The sequence below is a fragment of the Athene noctua genome, chromosome 1, assembly GCF_965140245.1.
Source record: "Athene noctua chromosome 1, bAthNoc1.hap1.1, whole genome shotgun sequence".
NCBI classification, from domain to species: Eukaryota; Metazoa; Chordata; class Aves; order Strigiformes; family Strigidae; genus Athene; species Athene noctua.
This window is the reverse complement of record NC_134037.1, coordinates 240,265,987-240,293,261: the sequence shown is the minus strand read 5'-3', so window position 1 is coordinate 240,293,261 and position 27,275 is coordinate 240,265,987. Positions and strand designations below refer to the sequence as shown.

Sequence of the window (27,275 nt, the reverse complement as noted above, 5' to 3'; positions counted from 1 at the left end):
TTTGCCTGGCCTCCAGTTGCTGCTTCAGAGGAACAAGGTCTCCCATTGGGTCCTGAATCATGTCTGCCAACCTCATTCAGGTAAGGCATCTCAAAAAGGTCTAGGCACCTTTTTAAATTAAATCCTACTGCTAATCCATACAGTTGCTGGGACCTAGGTAGCGGTCCTGCTGAGTGTGATCCGCCTGCTGTACAGTACTGGGGAATCAGTCGCTAGACTCCGTTGGGTGAATTGACTTGGAGTGGGATCCTGTTAGCTCAGTATAAGTAGTGCCATATGAGATTTCCCAAGCTGTTTAGGACATCTGCATGGAAATGGCAGATGTGACCTAGGCCTGTATCGCTCTGGAGTGGCGATTAGATGCCTCTGTCCAGGCAGCTGTGTGGAGCCTGAGGTCTCCATGGTCTATAGAGGGAGCTTCAGCATCTAGCTCCCATATGTGGTCAACAAAATATAAGGTGTCTTCAGATCAAAATAAGTCCCACCCTAGGTTTGGGATTCATTTATGTGAAGATGGGTATAGGTGCAAATTATCGTTCGACACACTCTGTAGTGTCTCAGGTGTCTCTGTGGATCTGAAGACATGACTTGGGATTTATGGGAGACTCAGAGCTTTCTGAAACTGACTGGAATTCAGGCTGGAGTACTCTAAAACTGCATTAGATGCCTAATTTTAGGCAAATTAATTATGTCCCAGATTTCCAGAGAGACACTGCTCTGTCACTGGCTTCTTCCAGCTCAATTTCTATGTAGTTTTCGAACTACTTCATTAATCTATGTCCACAGAGCCTGGGGACTTTGATGCACTATTTTCTGGTTAGCTGTTTTTTTAATTGAAATAACATAATTCCACTTCATGCATGCTCCAGAGGGCAGACATTTAAGTGGGCTGCTTCTTGCCTGCTTTTTTCTGTCTGTAGAACATGTCTTGGCTAAACTGAGTAACAGGCTTTGCCTGTCATCAGTGGAGAGAGATGGACTCCCAAAAAATGACTCACCCTGCATATCTTAGACAACAGTCTTGTTTTCTGTAGAAGCAGACTGGATGACTTGCTTAGAAAGTAAAGTTGCATGACATAATCCCACATTGCTACACTTCATATTTTTTCATTGCAACGAGGGAGTAAGCAGTACCTCCTTCTCTGTGTAGAGGGGATAACCGGTGGGATTCCCTTCTTCCTTTCTTCATGGTGGAATTAAAGCTAGTAAAATGGTGGAAGATCTCTCACCACTGGTAGGAATAGGGAGGGACAAGAGTTATGGAGCAAGTTCTCCACAGTCCTCGAGGTGTTCTGTGGGTGGACAGCATACTTGCAAGTGCAGATGACAGAGATGAAGTTGTGTGTGCATGGTGGTATCTTAACAGTTGAGACAGGAAATCTGGAGAGGAAGAATATGTGGCACCTTTATGAAGGAAAATTTGGGTGTACAAATTTGAGTTGCAAGCAGTGACACATTTGTTTCCAATGGTATTTTAAAAATATTTAAAGTGTAGCATTTTGGTCATGATACATAATGTCTTTTGTTCTTTTATCAGCATAATAGAGCTGCAGTGTGAAGTAAAATTAAACCTGTGCTTAGTTCAGCTCTCATTTTTGACATGAGACTTTGAAGTGGTTACTATATTTAGTTTCTCACATCAAAATTCATTATATTAATATAAACAGATGGTAGGACTGCATCACATTTATTTGAGCTATTGATGTATTATTATAAGTGAGAGAATGTACATTGAAGTTTGCAGCTGAGAGCTTGATTCAGATTCACACAGATAGGTGTGTGCTGTGATTTACAGTTTCCAAGATTGTTCTCTTTGGGTTTTGGTGACCACTCTAAAAGGGCATGGGTCTAGTCTCCTCTAGAGCTGGTGTCATCATACCCCATGATGACTCAAATGCAGCAGGTTTCTGTATGGGGGCAGCTGGACTGAGCCTCGATTATTGATCTTACATTTAGTTGTCCTTCACTTCCAATTGTTTTTCTCCCAGCAGTGAGAATTAACATTCTGCAAGAACAGTAGAATGATAGAATTCATTATTTTTCCTGGGTAATTAACAGAGTGTATGTCTAAAATGATTAATAATCTTAATTGCTTAATGTTCCTAGTAATGCTGGCAACTGGAAATCATTGTGGTTCAAAGCTTGAATGGTAAGAGTTTATGAAAAGGAAGCTGTGAACAGCAGCTATCAATAAATTAATGATAAAATTTGCCAACATACCAACTGCATGGAACGGAATTATAAGGCTCTCTACATGGGTTATATTCTAGGGAGAGCTAAAAATGCATGTGACACTTTGATTAATAATCTGTCGTATATATTCATCACACCTGTGACTTTGTATGACAAGAATGGAGGCTCATGTCATCACAGCACATATGAACAAATACTGACTGATAAGTCTCAAAATGCAAATGTAAACTAGGAATAGTTATTAAGCAGTCTTTATTCTAATGAATAGATCTCTCGTTTTTTACCTTTTAATTGATGACCTAGAAGAAAGCATTACAATTTCTACTAATGTATAAATGTCAAAAAGATGGGATGTTGATTCATAGAGCAGTCAAAATTCCTTGATAAGCTAGGTGCGAAGAGAAAATATGTTTTAGATGATGAAGGGCTCTGGAGATATCATAGTTTGGATGAGCATATGCTCACAGTGTAATTCTATGGCCACATAAGCAGAAATAGTGTATTAAATTGTCTCTGGTTTTACTGCTGGCAAGACTACCACTGGCATATTATATTCAATTCTGCTTCTGCAGTTTAAGACAGATGATGACAAATTGGAAGAGAATCAGAGGAGAGCAGTGAGAATCGTTAGAGAGCTTGAAGCTATGCCTGAAGATAGTGCAAGTCTCCAGGAACTTAATCTATTTAGCTTTCAAAGGAAACATCAAGAGACTGTTTCAACTGACTCTGTAAGATCACAGGAAATAAATTTGGTAGAAAAGATCTCCTCACAGTAACAGATAAAATTATACCAAGACACATGGTTGAGATCTGATCCTAGAGGTAAATAGCAAATTTTAATAAAACAAATTAAATTGAATTGTTGGAATAATTTTTCAGGAGCTGTGATAACTTGTTTTTCACCCGACTTTTTAAAATCCAGATTGGTAGTTTGTGTGTTGTGGTTGAAAGAGGAATAAGTTCAAGGGTGTTTCTTTGTCTTGTATTATTTGAGAGATCTGGGCAGTTCTTAAGAATAGACCTTCCTTATTTAATAATCTGTGAAGATACAGATAAAGTGAAAACATACTTTGAAACATGCTTAGTTAAATGCATTTTAATTTTTGTAAATACTGGAAGTATGTCTGAACTCAACAACAGAAGTTAATAAAGGTGTCTAGTGAAAGGTGTGTTCAGTGCCTGGAATAGTATCTCACAGAAAACTGAGATGCTGTTTTCCCTGACCAACCAGTGATTTCTAGTTGATACACGGTATTAATATAGTACTAAAGAAAAGTTAATTTAGGAGTAGTAAACTGCTGATGAATGAATAAGGCTGAGCCCTCAAATGTCATGTTTATGTGGTTACTACATGATACTGGATGTCAGTACTTGAGACTAATTGTGTTACTTAAAATGAAATTTCAGGTGCATTAATTACAGTCTTTCTTTTCAACAGGCCCATGCTAAAGTCTGGCATCTCTACAATGACCATTTTCGTCCAACTCAAAGAGGAAAAGTGTCCATTGCCCTTAGCTCCCACTGGATAAAACCTCAACATATGACTGAAAAAAACATAAAAGAATGTCAAAAATCCCTTGATTTTGTGCTTGGCTGGTTTGCTAAGCCCATATTTATTGATGGTGACTATCCAGAAAGCATGAAGAGCAACCTCTCATCTCTATTGCCTGAATTCAGTGAAGTTGAAAAGAAGTATATCAAGGGAACAGCAGACTTTTTTGCTCTTTCTTTTGGAGCTACCCTGAGTTTCCAGCTCTTGGACTCTCATATGAAGTTCCAGCAGTTGGAATCAATAAGCCTGAGGCAGCTCCTTTACTGGATAAGCAGAGAATATAACAACCCCCAAATATTCATTGTGGAGAACAGCTGGTTTGTTTCTGGTAGCACCAAGAGAGATGATGCCAAATATATTTACTATCTCAAAAAATTCATTATGGAAACTTTAAAAGGTAGGACTGAGGTTGTATTAATATATGCTTGACAAATCGTAATGCAAAATAGCCTACAGAGGCATGTTAAAGAACCAGGCTGAAAACTAATTTTACTCTTTAACGTTCATCTTGGCACTTGTGAAACAAGACTCTGAATCCCTTTCCTGGGTTTGTTCTTTTCGGCTCTTGAAGACCCTTAATATCTGCAGATAGCATTCGGTGAGCTTGATACTGCTGTCTCTGAAGTCAGTTGGAAAATTTCTACTGTCTTTGGTATGAGGAAGTGCAAAACGTGTGAACTATATTCACAATGGACTTAGAGAATTTCACTGGATTATTTATTAATTCTTTTCCATATTTTAGACGTATGAATGCATATGTACAAAACATAAGAATATATATGTGGGAACGTAAACACTATCCAATAGGAGTTCCTCTGAAGAAGACATAGGGCTGAAAGAATACATTTTTAAATGAAAAATTTGGACCTTTTCATTCTGCATCTCCGTGTTGCCGTTGCACAAATTTTACATTGGTACAGCTCTGGACATCAGTCACAATAATCTGAATTTACATCAGTTTAAGGAAAACTGAATGTTTGAGGTTTTATAATCTAAATTATTTAAATTGTTAACCTATTATTTTTTTCCCAAACAGTAAGAGAAATACACTACCTTGTATGAGACTCATTTTCTGTTTTCTCATTTCCTTGCTTTGTGGCAAAACAGATTTTTTCAATCCTAGTAGTCACCAATAAATTGTTGGGGTTCCCATTTCCGCTTTCATTGTCTTGTAATTTCTTAATTTACAATTTAATAGTAGATTTACTTGTCCACAGTTTACTGTTCTGGTTTTAAAAATTGTATTATTGTAGCTATTAGTTCAGATGAGATAGCCATTGTGTTACATTGCCATTTTCATACAGCGGATGAGCAGAAATGGCTTTCATTTTATTCTCAGCTCTCATGAAGATGCAGAGGATTCCCACATTTGTTTTATCTGCTATTCCAGAAACCTAATTATTTCAAATAAATCAAAAGGTGAATAAATACATGAGCTAGTGCATCCAAAATGGGGAAAATGGAAGGAAAAAGTTACTGTAGCAAGTACAGTATTACTAGCTTGCATGATGAAGAGATCTTTGTGAAGGGGCCATATTCCTATTACCTGCATTTCTGCTTATTTTGCAAATTGCTGGACATGCATACATGGATCTGCCTTTTAATCACAGCTGGCTGGAAATAATCTCAATTTACAGAGTTTCTTTACTTTTAATGTGCTACTCAGTAAATAGTAATAACAGCAACAACAACAATACGACAGTCTTGCCATGCCAGCTTAAGAATACTAGCACTTGGCTAAACTTTTTGCAGAAGAAAAAGGCAGAGACAGACTGGGTCTGCAGAAGGGACTTTTGCATCATTATGATGAAAATTATTACGCCCAAATATTCTGCCGTTAGAATCTGCAAAATCCATTGTAAATACCAAAGTTCTCTATGCAATACCTATGGTAATTTGGTTGAGAAAGATTCATGAAAGGCATCATGTTGGCTGTGAGCAGTCTTGTTGGACAACACTAAAGACAAAGGCAGATGTCTCTCTCAGAGATTTAGGATGTGGCCATCCAGTTCAATAAAGCACTGGTAATGTAGAGATTCATGAGCTATTTAACATGAAATTCATTCCAGCAGTCACAGGGCCATAAAATGGCATTGGAACTCCAGCACTGAGAAGCAAGGATAATGAATTTAGACCAAGGGCTGCATAAATGTGGTCTTGCTGCTTCCTAGATCTGGGCAGTGTCTCTGCCTAATTGTGTATATGCACTGGTTCAGACAAAACTGCTTATTTCTATATCTACATTAACAAGTAAGGGCAGCCCTGTTAGAGCAAGCCTGTAGAGTAAAAAGGGTTGGTGTTAAGGGCCTGGTGTCCACACTGTGTGCATTTCTGAAGCCCATTTCTGGATTAATTTCACCCCAGGGGAACCCAGGTCATGCATCTTGAGGCCACTCTGTGATGTGAACCAAAGTGAGATGATTGTTCAAAAAAGTGAGATTTGTTCAAAAGTGTGCTCCTGATTTCAGTTGAAGTGCTGATGTAGATGTCCATTCTAACACTGTATGCTGTACACAAGCTCCGTACATTTTTTTTTCTTTGCTTTTGGCTGTGGGAAAGGGTCTCTTCATTTGGGATTCACAGTCCGAAATCCTTTTACTGTTTACTATTTTTGATCTTTCTTTTTTTTCCCCAAATACCACTTAGGGTTGAATAGAGTAAATAGAGCTGTAATATAAAGTAGTTACATATTAATTAGAGCTGCAGGTTGGAGATGTTTCCTCACATGGGTGAGTATCTAACCACTTACTTTAGGGTCATATTCACTTCCCTGCTCTGTCTCTGGTGCGACAGATAAATTGATTGTTCCTTGTAAGGTGGAGCATGTTGACCAGGAGGGCATGCAAGTTCCTCTGTGCCATGTTGACTAGCCGAGAGTTTAGGTCATTATCTGGGGAGTTAACAGGTCTAAATTCAAATGTCTTAAGGAGAACGGGAACAACTAGGCCCTTGACGGGTCAGGATTGAGCTATTCTCTGCTATGTCCGGAGGCAAAACATAGATCCCTGGGCACCTTCCGCATGGAAGCAGGGGCTGCAGGCTTCACACACCTCACCTTTGTGCCCTGGGATTGGACTGCATCTGAGCAGAGAGTTTTAAGGATCTGTATTTGATGCTTATGGGTCTGCCATGTTTCCTTGGACTATTTCTATACTAGTGAGCTAAACAGAGCATGAGCTGAACTGCTGTTTAATTTTTAACCCATTTCTGGCAGAGTTCTGGCCTGCACAGTAGCATACTTCTAGGCAAGCTGTGGGGCATTGCTCAGGTCAGGAGTTATTTCCAGTAGGGAGTATGGACAAGGCCACTCAGTTTCAGAAGCAAGGAGAGTTTAGGTTTCAGTCAGCCTGGCTTACATACCAACAGACATAAAAAAGAGGGGAGGTAGTTAAAGGAAAAATAAAAAAAATTTGAAAAGGACAATTTTTATTGTGTTTTTTCAGTAACATGCAGTCCGTGTGGGATACTGTGTTTGAGACTTCCAAACTTTCTGGAATTTCAAAAAATTTTTCAGGTTGCTTCTTTCATAGGTGATACTTAAAAGTTAATACATTTTTAAAAAAGGATTCAGGGAGAGTTTTTATGAGGTGCTCAGGAAGTGTGGGAGTGCTTCGTGATGACTTACAGAAGGGGTGAGAAGCTGTTCAAAGAGAGATTCCCACTGAGACCAGTTCACAAACTGGACCTGCATTGGCTTTTACTCTGCTGGTATGGCAGATGTCATCCTGGATGCATGAAGAGGTTAGAAAAATACTGTCATTTGCCAAACACAAAAGAATTATGCCTTTAAGAGGAGAAATATTCCATTTCCTTAGATGTTTTCTCATGACCTCTGATAGAGACTGGGCCAAATTCATTGCTTATTTAACCGCAGTTCATTTAATTGATTCAAACAGGGTTACAATCAAGAATCCATGTGGTCCCCTGTAACTGATTGTAATAAGGTACATTAATAAAACCAGGATCTTGATATTCTGGTTGCCTGAAATAACGCTCTCAGTGTTACTAGGCTGGAAAATATTATGTTTAGTCAGTACCCAGTCTGGGTTGACAGAAGATGATGAGTAATAAAGATAAACTCTGCTGGCTACAGAACCAAACTCAAGTTCAAAAGAACATTTAAGAATGTGCTTAAATGCATTGCTGAATTAGGGTGGGTCTAATTATGTAATTATAATAAGCACACTCATTTGTGCTTTCCTGAAACTGAGCCTTGCCCAGGAACATTTTGCTGAATCTCAGTGTTTAATACAACTAAAAGTATCATTTGAAATCTTAAAATAAAACTGTAATGCTGGCAATACTAACAGATGCCAGTAGACTCTGATATTAACCTTCAAAGTGTGTGGTGATTCTTAAAAGTCAAACAGTTGATCTAGAACATATGCATATTTTTAGAAACCCTTAAATATTTAAACTGGGAAATGCTATGCCATAAAAGATGCAAAGAGACAGAATTATCAGATAAAGAGGGTCTTCCTGCATTATCAATTCTACATAAAATCTGTGGTAATAAAAATTCTTCAGAACACCAGAAGTGTTGTCAGGGTTTTCTCAGTATGTATTTGTAGTGGAGGGGAAGAAGAAAAAAAAGTATAACTTTTGTTTGCATACAGGGTAGTGCTGCATTAATGGCACTTAAGCTACCCTGGAGTGAGCTGCAGAGTGCAGTGCAGTGCATTTACTGGTCCAGTTGCTGCAGACGGTTCAAGCGTAGTGTGCTCTGCTCTGAGGCTGAAGTTTGGCACACCTAATGAGCAGCACTGCTCAAACTAGGGCTGCACTGCTTCTCTTTCTAAATCTGGCAAAGCCAAGCCAGGCACTTCTGCTGCCTTGCACAGCGCACCCATGACCTGCAGCTCCCTGAATGCGGTTCAAATATATTCCCTGAACAGGCTTTGAGGCAGGCCCCAAGATACTTATTTGACCTCTTGCACTGTTCTTACACATGAATACTGCAAACACTGCTGATATGGTGTAATCTACAGAGATAAAATGAGCACTGCGATAAATTTGGTTTTGTTCTTTCCTCAGCCATCCGGTACGACGGCGTTAATGTGTTTGGCTACACGGTCTGGTCGCTCCTGGATGGCTTTGAATGGCACAGAGGATATAGCATTCGACGTGGATTGTTTTACGTTGATTTTCAAAGCCATGACAAGAAGTTGATGCCAAAATCTTCTGTCTTGTTCTATCAAAAGCTGATAGAAAAAAATGGCTTCCCACCTTTGCCTGAAAATCAGCCCATAGAAGGTATTTTTCCCTGTGGCTTTGCTTGGGGAATTGTTGACAACTACATTCAGGTGAGTCTGATGATAAAGCTGACAGGCTGTCCAGCCAGATCAGTGCACAAGCTCATATTGATAAATTTGCTGGATAGAGTGTCTTTGCCTATATATATTACCACAGTGCTGCAAGGAGATGGGTACAGGGCAACACTGTATCTTTCAGTCTTTACTATACTTTCTGCATGTGACCAAGGAGATCCAGTCAGATTGAGATATAGTAAATAGCATTTTAGAAAAACATACAGTAATTGACAGGGGTCTGATGCTCATCTAGGACATGTTATGGGATCAATTACTGGAAGTTAGTCCTTTTCAAATGGAAGTTGATTAGACCTGCTAAAGTGTATTTCCAAATGTCCTAGTCTATGAAATGGGAAATATTACTGATTTTTCATGTTTGTAATTTTAATGGTAGTATATTTGTCTGCTGTTTATAATATATGTTTTAGAAAAGTTCCTGAAAGCTCTTAAAACTCTGGTGGCATGTTTCTACATCTTATGCATATATATCCTGGTACTGCTGCGAGAGGGCTTTTGTGTAAAAAAAGTACAGTATTAGATTTAGATGAAATTTCTGTATTCCTTCTTTGTCATTTTGTTTAGTACTGTGTTTGATGGATGTCTGCAGTGCCCCTGTATAGAACCTATCTAAATCACGGATCCAGTTCATATCTCTCACTCTGTATTTCAACTAAATCTGATAATTTGTGAGAATCTTTCAAATTTTAAGACTTCATAGCATGAGTGAAAATTGTAGCTTAGTTATGGTCTCTTTAACAGTTTGACTCTGTAATACTTAGATGCTGTTTTGGCTTGCTGGGCTTCTTTAACCACAGTAAAGAGGTGTAGTTAAATTCAACTCTGAGGCTTGATCCAAGAACAGAATTTTTCATTTAGATTTTCCACAAAGACAGAATCTTTCTTAAGGCTAGAGTATAGGGGGCTTGTTTGTTTTTTCTCACTCCAAAAGTAAGATCTGATTTTGTTCTTTTGAAAAATACTGCAGCCTCCTCACCTGGTACACTGATTTCCAAGAAAATTCAACAGTCATTATCCTCCTAGCTCCCAGATAGATTAGGGATTGGAAATGGAATTGCTGCCTTTGGGATCAATAACAGCTATAAAGTTGTGGAGTCAGTCAGCCTAAGACAGGTAAAAAATCCTTCCCATCCCCAAAACCTTCAAAGCTGAATATTTTCATTTCAAAAGGCCATTCAAACATTTTGCGCTGTAAGGCTTAGGTAGTGTGATTTGTAGATGCATCACAGTGGAAAAACTCTTTTGACAGCATTCCCACAGTATTAGTGGCAATGCATGCTTTAGTAATCTTCAAGGGACAATTCTCCAGAAAAGCAATTTCCCTCAGACATGCTGTTTTTTATTACTTTCTTCTATAAGCACAGTACTGACCTCTCCGGAGAAAATAGCAACTGATTTTCAGCAGCTTCTTTATACAGTCTGCAGAGCCTCAGCTACAAGTTGAACACTGGTTGTAGGCTGACACCTGCTTTTCAAACAGAGGTCAGGACGAGGAAATCTGAACTCGAGGGAAAACTGTGTACCAAAGGAAGAAAAAAAAAGTAAAAAATACAAATAAACACACATGGTACCAGTATATTGTAGCTTGGATCTTTCTTGTGAGAGATATGCTAGAATATGAATGAGGAGATTTTACACTGTGCATAATTTTAAGCAATTTACATTTCCATTTTCTAGTCCTTACTGTGTTTGTGATATTAATTAAAAAGTGAAACTATAATTCTGTGGGACTGTGAGAAGCTCATCTTCTACTGTGTCAGTATGTCATACAGGCAATTCTGACATCTGAAGCCCTAAAGACTTACGTGAGATGCATTTATTGTTGGAGTGACATATAGTGGGTTTACTCGGAGGCCTGAAAAAAAATTGATTCAGACTTCAACAGCCTGCTGAAATAACTTGGAAATGAGTTCAATATGAGTTAAATAAAAAAGGATGTCTTTAGCAGGAAGGAAAAATTTTGCTTGTCAACTGAATTCGTGCTAAAAATCAAGTGCAGAGCATTACTCATCTTTCATCATAGTCAGGAAAAGAACGCAGAAATGATGTTGCATTCATTATTTCTTTTACTGCATTCAGGGAGTGGTCTTGAAACTGAATCTACTGGGTAATTTACAACAGACAGTCTCTCTGTAGGCCCTTCTTAATCTTGAAAGAAAAAACATTTTAAAAATTACTGTAGTCTTTACTGAAGATCTGCTTCTCTGGAGATCTGTTGCAGACTTAGTGCCTTATCCCTGAGCAATCCCTGGTTTCCCACACAGACTGGAACAATCTGGAGAAGATGTAAACATGGTGACCATTAGCATAAGCTTGTTTGGAAAGTAGAGTGAAAATGGTGTATAGATTTGGTACTTCTCTGACATCACATATCAACAGAAAATTAACTCATTCATATGAGACAGAGATGTTGCCATATCAGAGATGCAAGAGAGGTGCTAAATGCAGTGTTTTGACTTAGGATATTCTTTCACTACATTGTGCTTGATGGTTATGATGTTCCCACCTACCTAGAACGAACAGCTTGAATCTGGTATGTTTCTTATTCTACCTAGGTAGACACGACACCCGCCCAGTTTCTTGACTCTAATGTTTATGTGTGGGATGTTCACCAGACGAAGAAGCTTATTAAAGTGGATGGAGTTTTCACCTCAAAACGCAAGCGTCACTGTGTTGACTTTGCTGCTATCAGGCTTCAGATCTCTCTTCTGCAAGAAATGCATGTCACACATTTCCATTTTTCACTTAAATGGTCTTTAATCCTTCCTTTAGGTAATCTTTCTGTAATCAACCACACACTTGTACATTATTATCAGTGTTTTGCTAGTGAACTTCTCAGAGTTAACATAACTCCCATTGTGGCTTTATGGCAACCTATGGCTGAGAATCAAGAGCTTCCAGGTTCCCTTGCCAAATATGGAGCTTGGGAAAACCCAGAAACTATTCAGGCTTTTGTTGAGTATGCCAGATTTTGCTTTACAAGTCTTGGGGACCATGTCAAATTTTGGATCACAATGAATGAACCGTCTGTGAAAAATTTGACATACACCGCAGGGCACAACCTGTTGAAAGCCCATGCAAAAGCATGGCATCTTTATGACAAGGAATTCAGGAGATCTCAGAAGGGCAAAATATCTATAGCCCTGCAAGCCGACTGGGTAGAACCAGCTTGTCCCTTTTCCAGGAATGACCAAGATGTTGCTGACAGAATTTTAGAGTTTGACATTGGCTGGCTTGCAGAGCCCATCTTTGGGAATGGTGACTACCCACAGGTGATGAGAGCATGGCTTCACCGAAGAAACAGTATTGACCTGTATAATTTCCACTTGCCTTATTTCTCAGAAGACGAAAAGAAGTTAATCCAGGGCTCATTTGATTTTTTTGCCTTGAGTCACTACACTACTACCCTCGTGGGCTGGGAGAAAGAGGACGCACTAAAATATGACCACTACCTTGAAGTTCAAATGATTAATGACATCACATGGCTGCACTCCCCCAGCAGAGCTGCAGTAGTGCCCTGGGGACTGCGTAAATTGCTCAAGTGGGTTAAATCAAAGTATGGCAATGTCCCAATTTATGTTATGGCTAATGGAATTGACGATGACCAGAATATGGTGCATGATAAGCTCAGAGTATATTACATAGAGAATTACATCAATGAAGCTTTAAAAGGTAAGGAACCATAGATGGTTTATGTCACAAATCCCAGTATTAGTATACACTGTGTGATAGAGTATGTTTAACTTTAAAAAAAGAAATCCTGTGTAGAATACTCCATAAATGAGATGTTATTGCAGCGTAACAGTTTTTCCTTTGATTTGCAATTGATTTGCATTACTAAACATCAGGAAGACTGACCTTGCACATATTCTGCATAAGAGAGCAAAACTTTTTTTGTGGATTCAAGAAATTTAAGTAGATGTTATGTGAGTAGCTCCACATGCATTCAGTCAGATTTTCTTCTTATAGTACTTCTGTTGTTTTGCTTTGTTACTTCTCTCCACTGATGTGCCTCAGGGCTGGATATGAGTTCTGTTCCTCAGCTGTCTCTGTATCTTATCCAACAGTGATCTTATCCAACAGCGATCTTCATAATAATTCAGCTATCTACCTCATTATACCATTTCCTGGACTCTTTCCTGGTATTCAGAACCCAAACCAGTCTTTTTCTCTGTTTCAAAGATTCATAAATTATAAGGCAAAAAGGAGGCATTTTGAGTCATCCTGTCATACAACACACGCTGTTTTTTAAGAAAAGCACAAGACCCAAATGAGATAATTTTTACTGATGAAGAATCTTCTACATCTCACTGTAAGCTGTTGCAGTGGGTAATTATTTACTGTTTTTATATATGTGTGTGTATAGTACATATAAATCTTACTTCTAGTATTAATTTTGTTTAGATTCAGCTTTAAGCCATTTTGTTGTGCATTTCCATGTATTTTACCTGTGTAGGTATTACAGACAGAAAATTAGTTCTCTATATCTCTGATAAATAGCACAGACAAAGCTCTTTATGTCCCTTACTGTAAAACATCATTTAGAACCTTTACATTATTAAAAGTTTTTCTATTTGCCAGCATTCTTCATGAAAGGGGTAAACCCAGACCTGGACATACTGTTCCTACCACAGCCACACCTGTATCTCAGGCAGGTATAATGTAACCTCTTACACTTTTATGCCTCTTTCATACATCTAAGCAGCCCATTAGCCCTTTTGGCCATGGCAGCAGGTTAGTTACACACACTCTGTGGTAATCTACTGAGATTTCAAACTCAGTTACAGATTCCTGCCTCCAGGCAGAAGGCCCTCTGCCAAAGTATGGTCTGCTTGTTCTTCCACATCCTTGCGTTTGGTCATGTTCAAATGCCAGTTGCTTGCTTGTGCAAAGCTTGCTACATTAGCTAAATTATGTCCCTGATCTTTGTGTTATTTGCAGACTTTGTGAGAAATAGTTTCAGTTTTCTTTCAGGTTGCTGATATATTTAAGATCATTAAATAAATACTTTAGTGCTAAAAGCCAATCTCCACAACTACGGTAGAAATGCACCTACTGTGACACTTACTTCCCTGCAATTACATTTCTCGACTTACTAGTTCTGTTTGAGACTAGTTGAAATCTGCTTGTTGTAGGCTCCACTTGAACTTGTAACATTCTATTTTCTTGATCCAAATGCCATGTAATACCAAGTAGTTGCCTTGTGAAGTTCTAAGTATATTACATCAAACATCATTACTTTTATTGATCTGCTAATCTCAGAAAAAAGATGCCATGTTATTTGACAAGATTTATTTTTCATAAAACTAAGCTAATTGACATTAATCATACATATCTCCCTTAATTCTTATTTATAAAGCCTTATGTAGTCTATTCCATTCTTTTGCTCGGTAGTGAAGGATAGCTGGCAGTTCCATAATTTGCTAGGTCATCCTGTCCACTCTGTTAAATATTGACTTTAACTTCCTCCTGTGTCATTTCCACCTCTTTCACAAATTACTGAACATCAATATTGTGCCCAAGTGTTCCTTCTTCAGCATTTTGAAGCACTGGCTCCATGTCTTCTGCATCTGTCACTAAAAAACATATCTTGGCTATATTTGAGCTCATGGTTTTAATCTGTTTATTCTGTATTGCTTCCATCCTTCCTACCACTTTAGACCATACCAGTTCCTGGCACTTCTCTTTTCGAAGTGTGTATGGATACAGGCTTTTGTCCTAGTTCCTGTTAGACAGCACACCTGCACATCCCTCTTTTTTTTTTTACAAAACTTTGTCGTTCGTACTGATCTCGTACCAGTATCCCCCTGTCACTTCCTTCTCCCTTCTGCTGTCCAACCTGGAAATGGCTTCTATGTTTCTCAGCCATCACATGTGAGCCATACTTTCCTGTCTTTTCACCTTCTTTGTCATGGATGAATATGTCCCCATTAACTAGCCATAACACTTGCCCTAAAGTTCACTCTCCCACTTCTGACGCTTCATACGCTGCTCCATAATGTTTGATGTGTCAGTAATACCAGATTTTTCAGTCTCTTTTCTTCTCCCCATCTGGTATTGTGCTTTTGTCCACCTTGCCCTTACACAGGGAGCAAGCTCTTAACCTTGGCAACATGACTGATTCAGGTTTCTCCAAAACTTGCATTTTTTCTGCAAGACCCTGTGCAGTAACAGATGAATTACAAATCTTGTGTCCTTAATTCCTGTCATGCTGGAGGGGAATGAGAGAGGATTTGGTACATGGGTGCTTTCACCTTGAAGTTCCTATTCTGCCTTCTTCAGCTGATTTCAGGGACTGCATGTGGCAGCATTTGTGCATGTAATGTTGCTCACCTGCATTGTTCCAAGGGAGCCGACAGGTTTGTGCAGATAAATGATTCCAGAATACAGTACAGGACCCTTTGGACTGAGGCTATATTTTTAAGTGCTTTGTACACTGTTTAAATATATCTTTGTCAACTGAAACCAAAGAACAGCAGTAACCATTTATGTAACATGATTAACTCCACATGCAGTTTTACAAACACAAACTAATTGTCCTGGGTAGCAGCTCAATAAAAGGGCAGGTAAATATTATTTCATTTTACACATGAAAAGTAGGTTAGAGGTGCTCAATGTCTTGCATGTGGCTGTAGAAAGAATTATTTCCAGAGGCGTATGAAACTAGAGCAATTATTAGCTTTCAGTCCTGTGTTCATCTGCTAGAAGATGTTGCTTTAATTTGTTACGAATAGTGATTTTGAGAGATTAAGCATTACAATTTGCATTTACTACTGTGGATTGATTGATTTTGTCAAGCAGGACTGATGGCTGAAGGTTAATGCTCCAGCTACTGGACCTCTTCCAGTAGCCAAGTTAGCAGTATGGATTGTGGACGTGTTCTGAATAAAGATGAATAAAGATCATCTTGGATCAGAAACTTGGGTCAATAACAAGAGAGGTCTATGCTATGATTTGCATAACTTCCGCTTGCACTGGTGATATCTCAGTACATGACCTTAGCATGGGCACGTCCTTTTCTGGTGTTACTATGCCTTTGTTAGTGAGAAGTGAAGCCTGATGTCCTCTGTTCCTTTGTTCCTTGGCTGTCCCCATCAGGAGGTGCTCTGCAAGAGAGAAGGGGCGATCAGAGAAATAGGTTGCAGAAATCCAGGTGTGGGAAAACCAAAAAACCTGTACTCTTTCATACATGAAAAAGAGAGCCATCTTTTCATGATAGGCTCCATGCCGATCATTAAACACAGTCATGCACTCACAGCTGTGTTTACCAAACATAAGGAAATAAACTGCAGGATACTTGCAGATCACAGTGTCTGGCATTGGCTGACAGATTCTTACTTTTTATGAGAAACAATTCATAGATGTATGTGTACCTTACCTTATTTTGGAGAGGTGTAGATGTGGGTTTTAACATCCCCCTGCTCCTGCTTTATGTGCTGACATATGGTCGGCTCTTGAATGCCAAGGTCACATTTATTCATTTCTTCAACCCTTTGTTTTCTTTTGCAGCTTACACCTTGGATAATGTTAACCTTCAAGGATATTTTGTCTATTCTTTTAATGACAAGACTGCTCCTAAATATGGTCTCTACAGTTATGTCGCAAATCAATATGAACCAAAGCCTTCTATGAAACATTACAGGGAAATAATTGACAATAATGGATTTCCTGGTCCTGAAACTCCTGAGTTTGTGTGCCCAGAAGAGATTGCCTCGTGTCCTGAATGCCACTTCTTCCGAACGAGAAAATCATTATTAGCCTTTATCTCTTTCATATTTGTTGCTTTTATTGTTACTATATTCTTCATTACTTACTACTCCAGGAGGGTAGAAAGAAGGTATAAATAGATCTGTCCCTTTGAATACATCACTCACCACCCTTTCTCTTGCATCCCTTTGGGAAATCTGAAATAAGAGCACACAATGTTGTGATTGCTTCAGCACTAGGAGGGCATTTGCATTGCCTGATACTGCAGGACACTGACACTGAGAAGAGATTGCTAGCATATGGCTTCCAGAAATCATTTTCTCTGGTTTAGTATATTTGGTTTACGACCAATACTTAATTCCTGTGGTTGGAGTTATCTCACAACTTTCCCTGGGACCTTTGTTGAGCAGATGTTTTCCCCCCTTTGGTTTTGCCTCGCTGAGTTGGACAGGTGAAAGTATGTTTTAAAGACATGGAATGATCAAAGAGTCAATGTCAAATTCTCCAAGAGAAGACTGGGGAGAAACAAAATGGTTTACTTTTCCAAATTAGGGTTTAATGTTTCTTGATTGGAGTCAGCACATGACTGGAGCAGGGAACATAACTGAGCAGAGACAGAGGAGAATTGCACAAAGCAGTGCCAGGGGAAAGGAAACCCCCTTTCCTAAGGCAGATACAGGGGGAAGAACAGGGGGACATGAGTCTGTGGTGCTGGGAGCTCTCAGTATATCAGTTAACTACTGTTCAGCTTGCTGACAGCTGCATCTGACTTCAGGATGTCATGGGGGAATTTAAGCTAAAGAAACTGTGTCTTTCTCAGTGGAGAAGGCAGCAGGGGTATGTCCAGGGATGGCAGGGGTCATGCCATCTGATGGGAAGAGATGGGAAGGGTGAAAGGGCTTCTCTTTGATTTGGTCAGTAAAAGGCAGAGAGCAGGAACTGGGATGTCTTTGCTGTCTCAGTTGTCAGAAAGCTGTGTGCCTGACCCTGTGCCCTGTACCCACGGAGAGGGCAGGCCTGGGGCACCCCATTTCTGTGCTTCTCACAGTGAGTTGCACACAGCTGCCACTCCGCTGCTGCCCAACTGCTTACCTGCTGGAAACTGGTGTGTAATTTAATAAAATGGTCTCTGCATGCCATTTGTGTTGAGTGTGGAAACTCTGAATGCCAGCATTTTGGTGTAATAATCCAGCACTTTATTGTTGCTTTTGCTGCTTTTGCCAGGGTATAAGCTCTTGGAGCTGTTGCTCCCAAACTCTTACAGGTTGGTGGAGGGGTCTCCTTTGAGCAACTGGATCTGGCCCTGGCAGCATTTCATCCCAAAGTATGGCTGAATATCCGAGGACATCTCATTTTTCTCTCAGCAAGATAAATTCTCAAGATACTACCAACATTGTTTATTAGTAGAAATAGAAAATGGAAAAAACCTCTATGTTATTTTGCCTGCCTTGTGAATCACTACATTAGGAGTGTCCTCGGTATAAAGCAGTGAGGTAATTTTTCTCCACTCTCTAACTCTAGGCCTGCATCGCCTTCAGCTGTAATTGTATTTTTATTGCTATGTGAATAATGTCACTCACTGGAAAGAATATTTTAAAGGAAAAGTGCTCTGTGTTAATTAAGAATTATTTATCTACTAAAGCTGATTATGCTGTATTAAATGTGATGTTTATCTACTAGATTACTAGTAGATGACTAAATGACCTCCCAGGGTTCCTTTCAACTTGAATACTCTGTGATTCTGTGACTCTATACTGTAAATTAAAACTTACATATGAAAGATTATTTTCATTTGTAATTTAAGATTATATTTTTTTCTTAAAAAAACTATGAAAATAAAAAAGAATTAGTATCTTATAATAATGATTAATATATTTGTCTTCTAGTTCCAGTCTTAAAATGGTCTTTCTTTGCACTAATGTGTATTTTGGTATCAAGATTAAGGTGAAAAATTCAGGGTAAGTGATGAAGTATTAAAAATATATATAAAAATTATTTATAGCCTGATAGGAATTGCTGAAGAAGAGCAAATTTTAAACTGCTGTATATTTATGCATTGGTGCCTGGCGCAGTGTGGATTACAAAGAAATAGCTCTCCCTAAATGTGTGAAATGCCAAATGGCTCTTTTCATGGCATGGCAATGAATCACTCCAGTAGTCAGATGCCTTCACAGTGCATAACAAAAAGTGATATTCATTTAATACAAACTGTAGCCAGGTCATGCCTAACTTGTGTGTTATGTGTGTGCATGTATAATTATTTTGCTGTTGGTAAAACAAAGAGTCTGGAGCTGATCTTTCTGAGAAGCCCAGTGTATGTGCCTCCCCTAGGTTTGAGGGGGCTCAGGAGACAGGGCAAGTCCAGAAGAGCACCGGTGATGTGCTGGTGGGCACTGGCCCGTCCTGACACATCACTAACCATTAACCATCTAGCAAGTTGCTGCACTGTACTATTTAACGTCTCAGCCACAGCACAGTGTGTGAAACAGCAGTCCGAGCATGGAGGAGACACTGCAGGCTCTTCCCGTAGAGTCTGGGTGATATGTAACCACCGACAGGCAGATGGCACCAGCTGGATATCTAATTTGTAGGTAAATTGGGGTTTGTTGCTATGAAGCTGTATGATCGCATCCGCTCATGGTGCCGTGGCCCATAGAAATAACGCAGCCTTTGGCACAATTCCCTTCAGAAGAGTTTTTAAGTATCGCTGCAGAGCAGCGACCGGCTCGAGCTGGGCACAGCAGTTGCCGAAGTCTTCTCCTAAGCTCTCTGCCTGTGGTGCTGCCTGTGCACAGCAGTGCAGAGCTCTTGGGGAATGAATTGCACAACGATGGGCCAGACAAAATACAGGCTGGTCTGATGGAGATAATGGTATGGTTTTGCCTCGGGAATCTGCTTCATTTTATGTAATCAGTGCGAGTTTGTTGTCAATCTTCTTGGAAAAAATCACTCTTCACTAACAACAAAAAAGCCCTTGAGTAGGCAAAGATTAGGTACCTGCCCAAGAAGAATTGCAGTGTGCTCATGCAAACTGATGCTGTAATCACCTCCTGTGATCAGACTGTGGGCTGTGGGGCACTTCCGTTCAATACCCACGTGTGAGCGATGATCTGGCCCTTCCCCGTCACCATCTGTGCGGCTAGAGCAGAAATGCTGACAGTAGCAAGGACTTGGAGCAGAGGGGACTCCATAGTCAGGCTGCAAAAACAGCTAATGGGAGGATGGGATTGTATTTTCTGAAGAGCAACTGGAGTCTACATGTGATGAGTGTTAACATGGAGTGTCTTATCTAGACTAGTTTCTTGATTCTAACCTTGGTTTTAGAATCAAATGTGGTTGGCAGTTTGCTCAACGCTCCAGATCAAACATGTTGTAAAATACAAAATTATATTTTTATTCAAAATATATTTGTGAAGTGAGTGCAAAACTTCTGTTTTATTTCTTAAAAAGATTGTACAGAGTGACTGTGGAAAGGATGCCTTTGCTAAATGAAAGAATGAATGTTATATTGTTTTTGTAACAATCTCAGAAACGAAATAAAGATACTGTACGTAGCAAATTGTAATATGATCTTACTGTTTATTCTCTTCGATTTCTCTGTCTGCAACAAGAAGTACAGAGTACCTTAGAGGATATCATGATAACGCTTCAAGGAGTTTGTGCTGCTGTTTGTTTTTCCAGTGCCACATAAATAACTTTTGTTGGAGATTGCTGGGGCCTGTATCTAAACAGTTTTTTTCAACAGACCTGGAGTTCTGGAGGGGTTTTGGTTCTTTCATTTTTTGTTGTTGGGTTGTTGTTTTTTTTCCAGAGTGACTTGCTATTTAAAAAACCTGTGAAAGTAACCATACCAATATAAGAGTCTTTTGCAGTATCTTATTCCGTAGTAACACTGTAGTAAATTAGACAGCTGTTCTATTCCAGTAGAGTTTCTCACTGGCTTGAGGGATTTTGTGAGCATAGGTGGGGCACTAAGGAGTCAGTTTGTCACATCCTTGTTAAACATCCTAAGGAAAGTAAATGGTAGGTTAAAGGAGGTGGGAGTAAGGAACAAGATTATTTAATGGTACAGTGGCCATACAAGTGTCATCATGTTTAAACATACAACTTGCCCTTCAGTTTTCTCTTTGCATTGCGTTCATTTGCTTTTGAGTAACTTCTTAAAAAACTATGTTCGGTCTGCTTGCAAAAACCCCTTAGGTGAAAATGCCCTTACTCAGGGCCAAGAAATCAGTTTAAGGTGCTAGATTTCAGCTTGAGCTGAGAAAGTTCAGTCTTGTTCCTACTTCACTCATGCAAAGCCGAGAAGAGGAGGCGAGAAAAGGAAAGAGGAAAGCTCTTCCTGTCTTTGATGTGCCACTCATGGATTGCCAAACCACTCTTTGCCGGCCGTGGCTGGTGCTGGCCAGTTAAGCCCACCCTTTTTAAGAGATTGGAAAAAAGGAATAATGAGGTGAGATGAAAGTGGCAGGGTCCAACATATCAGAGACTTATTTTGTTTCATGAGTTGAACAGAAATACCACTCTCTGTCAAACTGTTCTGAGAAAATTAAGATCGTTAAGAAACCAGAAAGTTGAAATAACAGCAGCCTACAGCCAAGACACTTGTGTGTGCTGACATTTTGCTGGCTGTTATTTTGTGATGCTTTGTGTGTTTGTGAAGGTGTGGCAAAAGGGCCAGCAAGGCAGAGAGAAGCCAGGGAAAATACTAATGAGACAGGGCAGAAAAGCCACAGGCACAAATGGATGCGCGAGTTCCTCGCTCTGGGTGCTGAGGGAACACTCCCCTCATGTGGGGATGGGCCACGGGACTTTGAATATTCTTTGTTAAAAAAAAAAAAAAATCTACTCTGAAAATGCTCTGCCTCTGATGTTTGTCCCTTAATACATACCTCCTACATGATGAATTTTACTGTCAAAAGCCTTTTCCTCTTCGCAAGAGTTACAACACAACACAGCAAGGCATCATTATCTGGTCCCAGATCTGAGCTCATCCAAATGTGTTTCTGGCTCAAGTCTCAGGAGACCCATGGGGGTCTGAGGTGCAGAGGGAAACCAGGCACTGGCGGGTGGGAGAGAAAGGCCAGTTGCTGTCAACGGAATGGAGCAAAGCAGTGGGAATGACAACAGTGATGTTTTTTAAATACTGCAAATTCACATAAAGTTGGATTAGTTTCCACTTCGAGTCTTTTCTCTTAGTGGACAGAGTTTCTTCCTTACTAAGAGAGTAACATAGAAGACTTTTGATTTTCTTTTGGCAGGGAAGGATGAGTTTTAACTCTTCCCCCCTAACCTGGGATGTACAATGTACTTACTGATTTTCATGGCATCAGTCCTTGCAGGGAAAGAGAGAACCTGGGCAGAGCCTTCTCAGTCCCACCTGTTTGGCTTTTAGGAGCTCCAGGCTGGAGCTTCCCCTTGGGGCTGTGCTTGGGGTGCATGTACAGGCTAGAGTGGTGCCGAGCCCCAGGTGCCTCCCGAGCAGGACACGCGGCGGGGCCCGGAGGAAGAGCAGAGCTGGTGCCGCGTCCTGGCGAGATGCTGGCCCACACGGTGGCTTGGCTCTCGGCAGCGAGCTGGCTGTTGCATTGCCACCTTCTGCGCTCAGGGCTCTGTAACAGGCTTTCGGCAGTGCTGTAAACCAGCAGGGCTGCACAAACACAACACCTGACCCAAGAAATCTGGTTTTCGTCCCGCCGGAGGGAACCGCGAATTGGCCGAGTATTTCGTTCAAGAGGTGTAACGGTATAAACTACCTGCACTGTAAAGTTTTACGAGGTGACAAAGTTTTGTAGTCTGGCAATAGTGCAGTAGAGCTGGAGGCCATCAGATGCCCTGCCAGGAAAGGGAGGGGAACAAGCCAGGGAGGAGGACTTCCCGTCAGGCTGCAGGCTCTTCAGGCAGCCCAGAGGGTGCCCTGAGAGGTACGAGGCAGCCGCTCCTCCAGCCAGGGACAGGCATGATCCAGGGGCTTAGTGCTGCGTGGAGAATGGAGTAGGGCCAGCTCCAGCTCTCTCACAACCCTCTTGGGCGTGTGTTTATTTACATTTAGGCTATGAAATGGGGAGCTAAATACCAAGGTATGACATAGGTATCCCAGGGCATATGGTTTATTTAGAAGACAAAATACTGTTTACAGGCCTTACAGGTTTTTTGTTGATAGGTATTACTTTACAGCAACCCTTCTGCCTCCCTTTTGCCACTAGGATCAGATAGGTCTTATTTCCAAAAGCTGAGAGAATAAATGCTCATAAAGTAAGCTGCTAGTATTGCAGTCATCTCTCCCAGCATGAGCCTTTAAGTCCACTTCTGATAGAAGTCTGTGAATTTTATACACATTTGTAACTCATTTATCTGCCACATTGCTGCAGGATTCGTGAGAGGATATTGCCTTTCCTTGCACCTCGCAGCGGGAGGTGGCGGGGCCTTGCACTCGGCAGCACATGGTTGCTCCTGCTTGGTATTCACAGGCACATTCATCCAGCTGGTGAAATATTATTATTGGGCTGGAAGAAAAATAATGTAACCAAACTCTTACTATTTTTTTTTCCTTTTATCTGTTTGGTCATATTAATGTGAGATAATCATTATATAAATGCACAGGAGATGCAGTCAAGGACACATTCATTTTTAAAGTCCTCCAATGCTCTTGTACTTCAGTCATTCATCTTCTGTCTTTAATTACAGCAAGTGATCTCAGAGGCACTTAAAAGATTAAATTACTCAATTATTTGAAAAACCCAAACGCAATAACTGTATCTCTTTTCTGATAAATACCAGTGATTGCTGGAAAAGGTTGCCCAAGGCAAGAATCACAGGGAGGCCAAGGAGGCCATATTGTAACATTCTGACTTAGCCCAGTGATACCACCCATTTAATTTTTCGTTATTTGCAACCAATATTTTTATTTGCATTGATAATAACCACAAACTTTTCCATTGCTGTCCTGGTGGTTTCAGCAGTGTGATGAATGTCACTGCTCAGCTATTTACATGTGTCCTGGCATCTCCTTGACTGTGGAGAGAATGACATGAGACCACTGGGTGATAAACGCAGCTCAAAGTGACATAAGGCCATGTCTGGGCATGAGCATGGCCAGGCAGTAAACCCCATTCAAGGTGATGATTGTGGATGGGGTTTGGTCCAGTGTTTGGGAAGGGTATGTAATTAAAACACATGGGGTGGCTCACTCCATGTTGGGGTGGGTTCACCACTGGCAGGGCTGGGTGTGCATCAGTGCCGTGCCGGTGGGCAGTCGCACAGGCTCTGCAAGCTTGCGGGAAGTGGGAAGAGTGGCCTGCCAAAAGCTGGCTCTGAAATGGTGCTCTCACCGTCCCACGGCCCCAAGACCACGCTGTTGGTTACTCTGTGTGTGGGCATTGCCATCAAGGCTGTGACAATGCATCTGCAGCAGCAGAACTTATCCTTCCTCACCTGCAGCCCTATTGCTCACCAGATATCCCCAGATACAGCCACCAAAGAATGGAAAGTTTTCCCTAAATCATTTTTTTTACCTCTTTTGCAAAGTAGCTGACACATGATGAGTCCAACTCTGCCAGACTGGGTAAGTGGTGCAGGCTGGTGTTATCCCTCCTCCCTGGGCTAGGAGGAAAGGGGCGTGACTCTTCAGAGAAGCAGAAATCCAAGCTAAAGAGCTAAAATCCTGCACTTTTTCTTCATGGGCCCAGTTCTGCCTTCCTGTCCCATCAGGAGCCATCTGACATGGCAAAACACTGGAGCAGCTGTGAACCCAGGGTGACCTGCACTTACAGCCATGGTGGGCTCCTCAGTTGTACTGGTTAGCCAGCAGCATGGCACATGGATGTGTGTTTGGTGCTGATAAACAAACTCCCTGCTTTCAGCTACCCCCATGGCAAGTCTCTAAGCTGGAAGAGTCTGGGGGAAAAGGACTCACTGTTTATGGTCAAGCCAGACCAGCTGTGGTGCTTCTGGTCCTACTGCCATGAAGACCAAGCCTGGCTGGAGTCAGTGAGGTGCAGTGGGGTGGCTGAGCAGGCTGGCAGACCCTGAGCTGCTGCCCTGCGTGGGGCTGGGGTCAGGCTGCACGCAGGCACCCAGCCAGCATCTGTCCTGCACGCGTGGCGTGGCACTGCTGGCCAGCAGATGCTGCTGAGAGGGTTACTGTCGTCTGCTCTGCCACCTGTGGTTCCCACGTTTATTTAATTAAAAAAAAGAAATTTGATATTCATCTTCTCAAGGAAAAGGAGTCATTCCAGGAAGGAGCAGGCCAGGTGTGGACTTGGGGGGGGACAGATGGCCTTGTGGCTAATTTGCTCCCATAAATCGCAAGCTGTTGCAAATCCTCACTGTAGCAAGTGCTGGCTCTGTGTTTCAGCCATGTGTCTGTGTCAGAGCTGCTATGAGCAGGTGAAGGAGAAAGAACAGAGTCTGCAGTTTTAGAGTGAGTTTCCCTGGTGCCTTTTGCAGAATCAAGTATTTTGATTAAGAAATAAACCATAATCCTCTAGCTGGCTGCCAGCAGAGCTCCATGCAGCTGCTCTGGCCAAGCAGGGCAGTCTCCTGCTAGAGCAGAAGCTCTTGCTGCAGCTTTTTTCTTGTTAAAGCGCAGTCACAGCTGGGACCCCATCCTGTCTCCTTACAAACTGCTGCCAATGAACTTCACGCTGTGGTTCAAGTCTCTGCTCAAGGTAAAGGGCAGTTCACTGCATTCAAACCGCAGCTGCCTTTAGCCCCCCCCATCTTGCCATACACCCTCCCCAGGAGAGGATAGAAAGCCTCAACTTGTCATTACAGTGGAAGCACCTGTGAGGTAGTACAGGCTCAGGGTTTTTTTCTGCTCTTGCCTTCCTGCCTCCTTGGAAGAGAGAAGCAGAAATGATCTCACCCTGGAGTTTTGTTCCTCACATGGGGCATGGGACAATTGCAGACTTGAGCCCTGGCAGGCTGGCAATGCCTTGGCTCCCCCCGTTGCAGCTGGGGCTGGGACCATTGACCGCTTGGTTATGATCACCCTGTCCCAAAGGCTGAGCCCCGTGGCCTCCTGTGCAGCCCATAGGCAGGAGGAAGCGGCATGCCGGGGCTGGGCAAGCTGGGCACAGATCTGCAGACAGGCACGCAGGGACTGAGCAGGGACGATGGCATGGTGGGTTCAAGAGCTAGGCTTAGACAGTGGAAGAGCTACCTATGGAAGGTCAGTAGTAAGGTAGCAGGGTAGAAATCCTAGTTTCAGGGTCAAAGGGGTGGAAGGAGGCAAGTGTCCTTGTTACTTTTTCTGCAAGAGATGCTAACCTCCGTCAGAGGCATAGAGGCTCTGGTGTCTGGGTCCTGTTGTGTATTAGGGAGGTTATCTGGGACTGTGCGAGGCCTCCCCAACATTAGCCTATAAAAGAGAGGCAAATCATTATCTGCAGTGTTGTACTGTTTTCCCAGTTGTTTACTCATTAACCCAGACCCACTTCTCTGCTCTGTGTTAGCCCTTGAGTTCCACATACCCGTGTGCTTGCTGAGCTGACTTTCTTGCACACTGAAGCAGGACAGTCTACAGCCACAGGTGGGATCTGCTCTGCATCCATTGCTGCTTTGGGGGAAAATGTTACCTTTCTACATAGTATAGCTAAGTGACCCATGATATTGAGCATCACAATTTAAATCATAGTTGAAACTTCAGTGCTGTTTGCCCTGACAGTCTGTTTGCCCTGTCATTGCTGCAGGTAGGTGTGAGGGAGAAATGGGAATGAAAGCACATCACATACTACTGTATTTTTTTTCAAGAAAGGACAGATTTACACAGCTGACCATCTCTGCCATGGCTGAGAATTGGAGAAAAGTGTTTCCTTTCAGTCCAAAGTTAAATACTGAGCTTTCCCTGAATAGTGGGACATAAGGGCTTATCCCCCCCTAGATGGTCTCTCATAGGAGACTCCCTGCTCAGCATCCTGTTTCTGAGACTGCTTCTTTTGATAATTCAGGAGACAGTTGGAGAGATACAGGCCCATCCAAAGGGACATTTATTCCATCTGTAGATATGTGTAAGACAAACCACAGGAATCACTATCCTGCTGTTGCATCTTTTTCTCTTTTGCAGTGGCTTGATGGATTTGAAATGACTGACAACATGAACCCAACATTCAGCATCCCAGCTCCACAGTCACTCTCATGAACCTAGACTTAGTTTATTGACAAGAATATAGATGCAGAAACATGCTTTAATTCAGTGGGAGTCAGGGTTATAAACACTATTAAGGACCTGAGTTTAACACTTCTCAAGCTAGCCATCCTAGCTTAATGGCTTCTTTGGAAAACAATCTTTGCCATGAAGTTCCTGCATACTTAAGGACACTATATGATAAGATAATGGACAACAACATAAATTTTGAATCTAAAATCATTATTGAAGACTCATATCAGAACAGTTTAGTCGATAGCAGGTTACAATAAAGAAAGGTCCTAAATGTACTGTTTCTTGTGCCAATGGATGAAATGAGCAAAGGAAACAGGATTCTTTAGTGTATGCA

At 41.3% G+C, this 27,275-nt stretch overlaps 1 protein-coding gene across 1 annotated transcript in view; it reads left to right on the top strand.

Moving 5' to 3' along the window:
* Window positions 1-16,919, top strand: part of KL (klotho) — a 45,910-nt gene extending 28,991 nt beyond the window's left edge. The window contains exons 2-5 of the mRNA XM_074931910.1: window positions 3,632-4,142; window positions 8,780-9,048; window positions 11,628-12,744; window positions 16,582-16,919. Coding sequence (XP_074788011.1) covers window positions 3,632-4,142; window positions 8,780-9,048; window positions 11,628-12,744; window positions 16,582-16,919 — 2,235 coding nt within the window. The remainder of the gene's footprint in view (window positions 1-3,631; window positions 4,143-8,779; window positions 9,049-11,627; window positions 12,745-16,581) is intronic.
* Window positions 16,920-27,275: the final 10,356 nt, after the last annotated feature.